Source organism: Colletes gigas, unplaced genomic scaffold (genome assembly GCF_013123115.1).
Source record: "Colletes gigas isolate AHSC1104 unplaced genomic scaffold, ASM1312311v1 Colletes_gigas_Sc00002, whole genome shotgun sequence".
NCBI classification, from domain to species: Eukaryota; Metazoa; Arthropoda; class Insecta; order Hymenoptera; family Colletidae; genus Colletes; species Colletes gigas.
Genome location: NW_025106631.1, coordinates 147,726 through 159,795, shown reverse-complemented (window position 1 = coordinate 159,795; position 12,070 = coordinate 147,726). Strand labels below are relative to the sequence as shown.

General features: G+C 39.7%; 1 protein-coding gene across 1 annotated transcript; it reads right to left on the bottom strand.

The window, feature by feature from the left end:
• Nucleotides 1–7,625: 7,625 nt before the first annotated feature.
• Nucleotides 7,626–10,429, bottom strand: LOC122398720 (protein BTG2-like). Its single transcript, XM_043398842.1, has one exon. The coding sequence runs from the start codon at nucleotides 9,384–9,386 to the stop codon at nucleotides 8,817–8,819; it is 570 nt and encodes a 189-aa protein (XP_043254777.1). The 5' UTR covers nucleotides 9,387–10,429; the 3' UTR covers nucleotides 7,626–8,816.
• Between the last annotated feature and the right edge of the window lie 1,641 nt (nucleotides 10,430–12,070).

The window sequence follows — 12,070 nt, the reverse complement described above, 5'->3', positions numbered from 1 at the left end:
CGGAAGTTAAGTGTAATAAAAACTGATTTTTCGACGCTTCGTGATTAAACGCGCCCCTTTAATCCTCTTAATTAAACGTATTCAACGATCATTTAATTTTTCAAACGTGCAGAGTTATCGATTTTTTACTTTTGACACTTTTTTATGATTCTAGGAGGCGTCAACACCTGCGTCAATGATACAAAACAACCGAACACTGTGAAAGTTTCTCTAATAGCACGCCTGTGCAAGCAAAATTGTCCAAAAAATAAATAATTATACCGAAAAGTATAGCAAAAATCGCCAAGACTCCTCGACAGACATTTTCATAATTTGTAAAATCACATTAGAATTATCGCGTTGGAAAAAATCACCGCGATATTAAGTTTCGTAACACGTTTCTAAATATTTTTACGCAAGCGTAATAATAATGATAAAAAATAAAAGTTTGACGACAAGAGAATGTACATAGGGAGAGATTGAAAATATAGAAAGTTTACGTTAACGATAAACACGTAATTCAAGCGTGACAAGGATCTTTTTCCATTATCAATTTTTGTAAATCGACTCAGCCTCGTGGTTGTTTTCTTGTTTCGAAAGCAAGCTTCTGTTTCGCGCTTTTTTTTTTGAAATTACGATATATTAATTGCGTCGGTATCAAGATATCTTTATCGATACCGGCGGATTTTTCTTACTGATAATACACGGACGGAAAGACCGGTTACAGAGTCGTCGACAAGAACGCATTTTTTCGCCTAGATACGTTTAATATCCGAGCGTCGATCACCCCGACGCACTCTCCTTTCGACGCGAATCGAGGTTGGTCTTCAACTTGAAAGCTCGACTTACAGCGGTAAAAATGGCGTATCGAATTCTCGCGGTAGCACTCGATACCCTTTCTCCCAGCTGTAATTACCATCGGTCATGGCAAATACGTATATCGTTCCCGCGGAACCAGTTTAGCCGGCCGACCAACTAATGCCCGTTAATTTCACGGCAATTCTCGATTTACCTGTCACCCAGCCATCCATCCTGCGATTTTTGCGTAGAACGGTACCCCGATAACGGACCACTGTCTTCAAGTTCGCACGGATGGGCAAAAACTAGTCGCCGCGACGGACACAGTTGGGATAATATCGTTAGAAAGCAAACAGACGCGCGAAACTTTTAATTAGCCACGACTGTCGTTTTGTGGAAAGTACGGTAAAACGACGATTAACCGAGCTAATTGAGAAATCATCAAACTTACAATTATCTGCCCGAACGACAAATAAAATAAAAATCATTGCATCGGCTAAAAAGTAATTTTTTTCTTTCAACTTGTTTATAGTTACTTCAGGCTTATGGGCGAAATATAAAATTAATTGCAACTGTGTAAAATTCAGCGTCGAATAGAAAATAAAACTGTTGCACATTTATTAAATCAGGATAAACGTAGTATCTATACCATATTACGTAACCAATAACTTATTTTATAGAATAGTACAGGTATCGATTAAATTTTTAAGTTCTCTGTACATATTCCTATAATTTTTTATAGATATATGAGTACGATTCGTCGTCGCAAGTAATCGTTATTGCAGTTATAAAAATGAATTCTATTTACTAAAAAAAAAAAGAGAAGAATTTGGTAAACGAGATTTCAACCCACGACCTAGAGCAATGTACTCCCCCCCGTTTCTACATATGTATAATCTGCACCACGGCCACTTGGACGAAACAATGTGACAAAGATTTATATTCATAGTACACATTCTAGTACATACGTCACTTGAATTACTCGTATCTCTAACGCCATCGAGTTATTACACCTAATGATTTAAACATAGCAACCCGGAGATCTGTTACAAAACTAGATTAAAATCGAAGGTGGACAAGATTTCGGTCCTTCCCTTGAAAATTATAGCAAATATTTTCAGCGTCTGGCATATGTTTATTTTGTGAATAATCACTGGAAGTAAGAGCCTTCGGAGGTACTGTTGCGACATTTTATCAATTACGCATTCCCGTTTTATTTATCGTTATCCGATGAGTGCCAATGATCTTTTATCGCCAATGCCATACACGCTTATCTGAATCGCGGCTGGTTTTTTTTTTTTCATGGCCATCATGCACACAGATAATTTTAATCGAATAAAACAGAACTTCTTAACGTGTACGTTAAAATTCTTTGAAATTATCAAAAACTCAGAAAAACATGAAAAAGGTTGGGGAGGAGGGGGCGTTCGAGCACCCCTGTGAAAAATTTTAATGGGAAATTCTAGAGGGCAAAATTAGACGAAAATCAACAATATCAATTTCTCGACCGAGGCTTCGTTATAAAATTATTAAAGAATTAAATTAATAAAAATTCCAAATCATTTTGAAAAAATTATTTTTAATTGCGGGACTCGATTACAATCATTTTTTATGAATACACATATGTACCTCTGAAATCCTGCGCATGTTCGAGAAAAAAGTTCAGTACGTGTGGAACTTTAAACGTTAATAACTTTTTAACGAAGCCTCGATCAACAAATTGGTATTCTTGATTTTCGTCCTATTTTGCCCTTTAGAATCTCCCATTAAAATTATTTCCCAGGGGTAGCCGAACACCCTGTATATTTATTTAAAAAAGTTAAATTCAAGTTGAAAAAATTCTATGAAATGTAAGATAATTCAAATACTTTTCATTTACAAAGTCAACACGTTGTTTGCTAAACCAGTCTTCCATATCTGGAATGTCTTCAATTTGTTCAAATTATAGTGTAACAAATAGAAATATTCACTAATTCGATAGTGTACTTGTTTTTTATAGTAATTTTAATAGCAACACCTTTGCGTAAATGTTAAGATTCTGTTACTGTAAACAATTTCGCAACGCATTCGAGTCAACGTGATAATAATAAAAATTTCTGAACGAACATAAATTGGAGTTTACATAAAAAAAATTTATAAAAATTGTGCCCAATTTCTGTAAACGTTTAAACAGCGATAAATGTTTGCGGAGGAAACGGTAATCTGAGGGACGTGGATGAAAAATCAAAATACTGGACAGCGGTGTTTTGTATTCTTGAAATTTCATAAGCACGAGGCCTTTTTGTTTTTATTATCTCTGTACAAAAACAGTCGAAAAAATTATAGTTTTTATTTGATAAAGATTTAATTTTTTCGAGCTCACGGCATATGTACAAGCGGGAAATGATAGACATTGTAACCTAAAAACTAAATATAATTATACATTGATGTAGTAATAGATATAATAATTATAATTCATAGTAATTAATCGTAAACCTACTAGTCTACAGATTCGAGAGTGTACGTAACGTGTTCCTCGTGTCTGTTCCATGTATCTCATCAAAGTGTACGTGTACATGTGTATGTGCATTTGCGTCTTCAACGCGAATTTTGTTTGTTTCTTTGTTTCAGTTTTTTCTTTGACTATCGGGGGTAAAGCGAATTTCTTTTATACAGAATTTCCTCGAATAGATCATCTCGCTCGCAATTAGTTCGCATGTGTGGATGTATTTTATTTTTTTTTTCTTGTGCACTGGCCAACAGGGCCGCTGAATTCGGATCTCGATGACCTTGGGTCGATGTCTTTTTCTTTTTACAAATTTTTCATTCGTCTCTCTAGCTTGCACGTGTGTTAAAATCGCTATGAATTCTCTCTAATCAGTACAATAATTCGGCATCACAATTATTATATTACCACGATGGAACCCACGGTCCAATTCACCCGAGTTGAGCACCCCTGCCGGGCCTCACGCTCTCTTACTCTCCATCCCCCGTTTTCTCCCTCGATGTACTCGCAGCCTCTCTCTCTCTCTCTCTCATTCTCACGAACAATTCTACTCATCGCTCGGTTTTTCTTTTAAAACATTCTCTCTCTTTCTCTCCTTTTCTTTATCTCGTGCATTCTCCTTCCTGGTGTCCCAACAAAAGCATCAATTCCACAGAAAAGAAAAATACGTAGCATGTACTCTAATTTCACGATCCTTGTATAGCGAATAGAAGAGACGTATGCGTATAGTGAACTCGTAAAAGCAGCAGAATGCAGTCAAGATCCACAGACGTGGTTTTTTGCACTTTCTTTTCAACACTAGCACATTAAAGATATCGTGGGCCTGTAAAGAACGAGGAAAACCCCAGTGTACGTATTTACGCGTTCACTATAGAACTCTTTTACTTACTATACATCTCGACTCTTCTTTCTCGCAAGCAGAAACACAAACACTCGACTGTCGGACAGAGAAAGCTGAGGGAACGTGTATGAAAAATGCGAACGGAAGACGCATATAATTTCATGTACAATTCCAATTAAATGTTACGAGTTTTCATGCGCGCGAATACTAATGTAATTTCCGTATAAATATCCGCGCGCATTCAAATAAATGCGAGATTGTAAATAAAATACTTTTACACAGAAATTTTTACAAGCAAATTGTATTTGCATCCGCGCAACATACGAATTTATAGCTCTAAAACATGAAATAAAATAAATAGTTAACTATCGCCTATAAGAGAAGAAAAGAACAAGATAAATAATTCTCGCTTTTCCACGCACCATCGTTGTTAATTTATAAAGGAAATACATCACATGTACATTAATATCATATTTACAATTGTAGTAAAATCGGGAACGCGGATTGCTCACAACGATAGTACGCAACTGTGTCAAAATTTCAAATTCTAAATTTTGCGTCTATGTAATCTCCATGTACGATATTTCTTTCTTTTTTTATACAATTTCCATGCAATAAATATCTCCCGTTTGCAGTTTGCAATGTTCTCTTTACCCTTCCCTCCTCTTTCTCCCACAACCGCGCGTCATACTAACTTTTCCCACTCATACATCGCACGCACGCACGCACGCACGCACGTACACACACACAACACAGTATAAACGACTATACTTTTTTCTCATACAAAAAACACATTCTCTTGCTCACGTCTCTCTTGCACGAGTTCTCTTTCAAAGTTCGAATCTTGTTTTTTTATCGTTTATCTTGATTTTGTCTCGTTTTATTTAAAAAAATACTGAATTAACCAAGCTAAAATCACAGACTTGCTGGTGCCTTATTCCAGCGGGTTTGTACAAATTCTTCCTGAAGGACTCTATGTATAGTTACAAGATGTATATATATATGTATATATATATAAGTATGTATATATAATATATGCGTATATATATGTATATATAGTAATTACAATTCGCTCATGAAATAAACTCTCTCGCTCTGATTCACAATTTTTTTTCTCGCTGAATTTCCGCTTGTTCGCCCATTGCTATTGGATAGAATTTTCATACATTTCGTGTGCACGTGTATCGTTTGTTACGTGTGAATATAATTCGTGTGTATACGCGAATCAAACGGTTTATCGGATTAATGCGCCCTGTTATCGTCGGTTATCTTCTTTCCGATGGCTCGAAATAAAAGAGAAAAAGGAACATGATCTTTACAGCTCTTACAAGTTATATTATACATATATCGCCTACAGTCTATACGGTGTGCGAGATTTCTACACGTCGTGTCGTTCGACTCTCTCACACTTTCTCCGGTTTCGTCGAAACGACAGATTTGTCAATGGTCGTTCAGAGGGATACGGTTTGCATTCTGATCTTGGAAATAAAAGAGCGAATATTATCCAGATTTTCTCCCTTTTTGTTTCATACTCTGCCCGCTCTATCGGAATTTCGCAAGGTGGGTATGTTTAGCAATTTTAATCGAATACGTTTGCTTCCTGATTGGAAATTATCGCGGAACAAATGTGTAATCGATAGTGCGGTAATCGAAGAAAATTCGAAGAAATCGCGCAACGATCAAATCTCTTTTTATCGGATAAAATATTAAACAGTTTCGCGAGAATGCTACGAAAAAATACAACCAGAGAAAGGATTCGACTTAATGCGTAAAATGATATTCGTATACGTGTAAGTAATGCACAAAGCCACCAAAGGTTTGATCGTTAAAAGATTAATCTAAAAAATTCGTTTAAAATTGCCACGCATACTCTTGGACATAAACATATTTATAAACATATACTTTTAAATAACGGTACAATATAGGCGCGTATACGCGTGCCGTAGAATCACGAATACATACGCCTCTAATTAGGTCGTTCACACAGAGATTGCTTATATTGTCTCTCTATTCTTAATATAATCACAGACACGGTTTCTATAATTGCTACATACAGGCAGAGCCTTCTGATTTAATACCGAACGCGACAAATACCTGCCTTTTTCTATTTCGCTCTCTTTCTCACAAACACACTTCTTCTCTCTGCTCTCCTATTTTATCCCTTCTCACACGTTTTTTTTCTTTTCCACTGAATCATCGTTGCCTCCAAACGAACAACACTCTCTCCAATTCTTGCACACCACGATTCAATTTTTTTTTATTCCCCGGCGTATGCTCGCGCGAACATTTCCAAGAATCGTATATTACACCACAAAGAAAGATAACTTGCCGACAATACGTGCCAGAATCCGCTCGATATACAGTTGTTTTCGCCAAATTCCGCGTAAACCAGACGCCCCCACCCAGAGACACTACTACAACGAAACGATTATACAACTACATATACATATACGTGTAACATGTACGTATAATTTAATTTTTATCTGCAACCAACGAATCAAATCGAAGCTAACGTATGTGTTTCTTAAACTCTCAAAACTTATGGCTATCGATCGAATATTGCAACGACCACGACGTATCTTTCAGCTGTTTCGAAGAAAACAAAATTATTCAAATCGAATATATTTTACGAGTCTGTGAACGAATAGATATAGAATTGTTACCAGCGACCAAGTTATCGTTTAATGAAAATAAAATATACGAACTGTGGAAGAAAAACAAGTATTTGCAAAATAACCGCTGACCCGTTACCGTTGTTATCGAAATGCAAATGTTTTTTAGATCAAAGATAGTCACTCTACGGCATTCGTATCTCATTTACTAAAATTCTCATTCATACGTTCAACCATTCCCTGATTCAATCCTTTTGTCACGTCCGAAACACCAGAAAAGGTAATTGTACGGCACATGCACGAAATACGCCCTCCCTTCATGCGAAGAAAATCACAGTTCTTTGCTTCATATTTGTTTGTTTTCTCTTTCTCACGCGCGCACGCTCATACATACATCCTTCTCATTCTCTCCTATCGCTCAGCTTTCGTTCTCTCTCTCTCTCTCTCTCTCTCTCTCTCGTCCTGTCTTCCCCCACTCACGAAACAGATAATATACAATTTGACACAACATATACGTGCGAGTTTCTCTTTCTTGTCTACTTACACGTATATACGGCCTTCTACATACATAATACCTCTATATATGTACATATAAACTCGCGCATTTTGTTAAAGGTTTGTACGTATGCAGTGTAACGTGTGTTCTTATTGTGTCAACGATACCAACATGGTGGGCCGAGCTTGAGATCGCTCGACAGCCGACGGACCAATGAGAACGATGACGATGGGCGATCCAAAAACGATAATCGGGGCTGCTCCTACGATACCGATAACGCCAAACGAGATGTGAGCGTAGTGGTCGTTAACGCGTTCCATGAAAAGCTCCGGATAAATTTCTGAAGAAAATCAGAAATCGATTAACGGGTTCTCCAGAGGTATGTTCGACGACGTGGCAACAGAAATATGTATGTTTTCCAAATTGTCAGTGTCTTGGTGTCTGTGTGTGGCTCGGTGGTAATTTGCATTGACAGTGCGAGGTTCGGGAGAAAAAATCCTTGATGACCACGGTGATGATTCGCGAACAGAAGAGGACATTGTTCGTCTATTCTTGACTCGGAACTGAATTCGTTTTGCTCTTCCGTTCGATCCGCGTCCCTCGATGTTGTCCTTCGTCGGAATTGGGGAGAGCAATACCAAGAACATCGAAACACCAGAGGGCTTCAAGAGTAATCCGTTAAGATCGATGCATAAGAAAGTTCGTGGAAGAAAAGAGATTTGCGACGATAAAAACACGTTGTTGAAGTCTTCTCGAGGAAGAGAGGCTTGGTTTTGCTTTTCCTCGCTCCCAGAACAGAGGAGAGGGTCAGACTGGTTCGTTGTTCCCCGCTCCGCGTACCTTCTTCCCTTCAGGATTAACGGAAATACGCAGGACGAGGCTGAGATCAATTTGTCGGGCTGAGAGAGTTCCTCGCGGGGCTCGCCCATTTTCTTTTTCTTTGTCTCACTTTGCAGGCAGTGGTGGTCTCGCTGTGGGCACTGCTTCCCTCGAAGCTGGAAAAAGCCGGATCTTGTCGCGAGACACGCCAGGATGCAAGATGTGACCGCTGGTCTGGATTACACGTCGTTACGCGAACGCGCAGTATTCTATTCGAATATTTAACGATGATGATGATATCTTCCGCCATGAGGATCCGCTTTCGTACGATCAACGAAAATTCAGGATGACTCGCGCACGGTTGGACTAGAGTCAGTCGTGGTTGCAATGGTTACGACCCGTTGGACGACACGTAATGGACGAATTACTTCGTAAAATTTGGCCAAAATGGTTATTTGCTTTTCCTACATATTTTATACATACATGATATATATATATATATATATTTATTTTCTTTTTACTGTCGGCCTCGATTAGAAACGCACGAAAGAGCAAGCGACGCGACGTTGCACTGCTTCGTGAAAACTTTGATCGATGGAGTAGGATTGCGCGTTCGTGTACACGAGTAAAAATTATTCACACGACCAGGGTAAGTAAGAGCATGATCACATATCACGACGAAACGCGTATATGCTTTGATCAGTTCGAGAGCGTGATGCACGTTCAATAGAAATGAAGCGAGACGCCTAGCGTCGTCGTACCGATTAACTTATGCCAAAAAACGCTTCAACTGGAAACAAACGCGGCGATTTGCTCGCTAAACTGCGAATGCTCGAGCAACAACGAGTCTTTGCAACTCTCGAATTGTTGTTGCTGCTGTTGTTGGTGCGGATGTTGATGTTGATGTTGATGTTGATGAGGATGCTGGTGTTGGTGTTGGTGCTGGTGCTGGTGTTGAAGTTGGTGTTGGTGTTGCTGTGACTCGTCCGGGTCGGGTTCCGTACGCTCGTACAAAACGCAGATCGATCCATTCTCTCCGATTCTGTACGATACTTCTGATGGATCGATCCACATGGTGAGCTCGCTTGGGAACAAGCTGTGCAATACTGTGGGCAGCAGACCAACGTTCGCGCCTGCCTGCGCGATTACCGGATCCATTTTACCGTTGATACGTATGCAACGGTAACCGGAACCACGATTCGGCCGATCTGGGAACCAATGGTCCCTGTAACGATGACGCAGCACCTCCGTTAAAGAGGACTTGAACATTTCGAGCTGACGCTCCGACAGCTGTCCCGTCTGAAGACGCAGCAGATGTACCAAAAAATCCGCCGCCGACACAATTTCTAATCTCATGGCTGCTGCTATGCGATGCAACCCAGGACGAACGAGTATGATAAAACCGTTGACGATATATTACACCAATCCTCTTTCGCCTCCACCTTTTTTTTTCTTCTCTGGCGATGTTGCTAAGAGAGTCGATACGATCGAAAGGAAATACTGTTTCTTCCTCGACTTGGTGGGTCACGGGACGAGAGAGGCCGTTGTTGATCGCACGACGCGCACAGCAATCTTCACAAAATGGCGTCGTGGCCACGTCGCACGATCGCGCTTAGTATTCGTTCGTCGACGCTCCAGCGCGAAAATGAAATACCGATCGGTTTTAGATGATTCTTTCGCGAATACGGACGATTTGGCACCAACGGCTCGTTCGTTCGACGCGAAAAGCTTCGCGATGGTCGTTATTTCGGTTTTACGTATCCCCAAATTCGTAAGGACGGTCTCGCTACACCGATGCGATAATTCCTCGTTAGTTAAAAACGACGCGTTTCGAAATCTTTTCGCTCGTTAACGCGTTCCAAAATCGTTTCTTCGATAGCTGATACGCCAAGCGAGCGAGTATCGGACAAGATGGTGGATTAGAAAACTCGTACGATTGCAACGGCGCGGCGTTAACCTTCCTTCTTCTTCTTCTTCTTCTTCTTCTTCTTCTGTTCCACGATGTTTCACTCGGTACACTTTACAACCGTCGCGGAAAAAACTTTCTCGCGAATCCTACACCGACGCACCTTTCTCTACCTCGCGGAACAACCGCACCCACCAATTGCCAACGACTTTCTAGTGGCATGAACCGTCGACACGAACCAAGTAGCTTTGTCTCTTTGTTCGCGCAGACCGGAGCGGGGATAGTAAACGCTCTCCGATTCGACGATTACGATTCCCACCATGGCCGACGGTCACGTGTTCACAATCTGCGCGTTCTTTGCTGCGCACGCGTCTGCAGCTGCGTCCCGAATACGGATCGTCTGCGCGAGCAATGGTTCTCAACTGGTTTATATACCAAACTCATCCAACGAGTGGGCGATTTTCAAGACAAAACATTTTACCCCCAAAAACATCTTACGAACGACAGTTTGTCCTGCAAAATTATTAAATACGATAAACTGTTTCTTTTTTTCCCCGGAATTTTACAGGCTTCGTGACGACGTCTCGTAGGGGTAACTAAATATCACCGGTAATATCACGGGAAGTCACAATACCATACTTCCGTTGATAGATGGGATTTTTTGCACAGCACAAATGTCTAAGAAATATACATATTACGTTCCGTGTAACGTAACGCAGTTAAAAAAAACAAGTTTCAACTAGAAAAATGTGTAATTTCTATCGGAAATGAAGCAAATCTTACGACAAAATTATTCTAATCGATGGTTGAAACTTTTACTGAATATTACGTTACTAATTATCCCAATTTTTTCTATATTTTTGCTCTTAAACACGCTTTCGCTTTAAACTGAATTTAATACCATTTCTATCATTAGATTAGGATTGTCATTAATAATTGGCTCCATAGTAACGACATTACAATTCCAATACTAATGTATTCAAGAATCGTTTGCCTTCAAATATTCAATACACATAAAATATTGAGAAATATTCTCAGAGTTTTACAGAAAGGAGACTTTGTTGTTAGAATGTTGCACCGAAAATTAGTCAAACTTCTTGCAGGTTACATTGTATATGATAAATAAAATATAGAGATATCAAAGTACGGTGTTATACACGATCGTTTGTTTATGGCAGTAAACTTGGAAAAATAAAAATGCATATCGTGGAAACGAATGTCTCGATCTGTTGCGAAAAACTTTTACAGTATGAAATTCACAAACTTCATTTGGCTCGTGTTTCCCTTTATTGAGTTGGAAAGCGCAGAGTTTCGGGTATCGATTTTCTCACAATTTCCCCCGTTTATTTCATTCTACCACCGTTGGATTATTCCCCCGTCCTGGCCGAGCCTGATAAAAGGATACGTAAGTACTACAGTCTACGTACCCGATGGCCGAGGGTGATTTGCGATCTACGATCCCCCGATGAGCATTTTTCACCCCCAAAAGTTCGGCTACATAGACCGAGAGAGAGAGAGCGCCTAATGTAATATAAAAGTAACGCAGACGACTAGAAAATACATTAAACGTACTGCAAGGCCGATTTTGAGAATCGTACTGCCCTACTATCAAAAACAGTTGGCTGCCTGCTGTGTGTGTAACCCTTTCGACCCCTACCGAGTCCCCTCGCTTTTCACGGATTCTATTTATGCGCTCCTACGATTTGAATCAGCGGTTCTCAAAGGCTTTCCGGTTTACAACATCCCCGAATATCATGAGTCATAGTTGCAAATGCTTTTATTAAGGTACATACTACGGCCCGTACACAATACATACATACATGGAAACTGACCGGACGCGTTTAAAATAGAAAACGTTCGTATAAAATAGCGGAAAGATGCGAAGCCCATACATTGTATACGTAAAAATGTTTAACAGCCACGAGCGAACCGACCACTGGTGTAGAATCGAACGCGACAATGTAAGTACGTAGACCCAACCAACGTTAGAACAACTATGTATATCTTGTAAATTTTTTATTTATTTCTTATACTTTACATTGTCATAGGTGTTCGATTGCGAGTAACGTTAAATAATTTTCGATCGTTTCGCCAGCATTGCAGCCAGCTTCGTCAGGAATGTCGAGGACGCAAT

Bases quoted from the DNA above. Each gene is read 5' to 3' on its own strand.
- LOC122398720 (XM_043398842.1), bottom strand. From the start codon at position 9,386: ATGAGATTAGAAATTGTGTCGGCGGCGGATTTTTTGGTACATCTGCTG.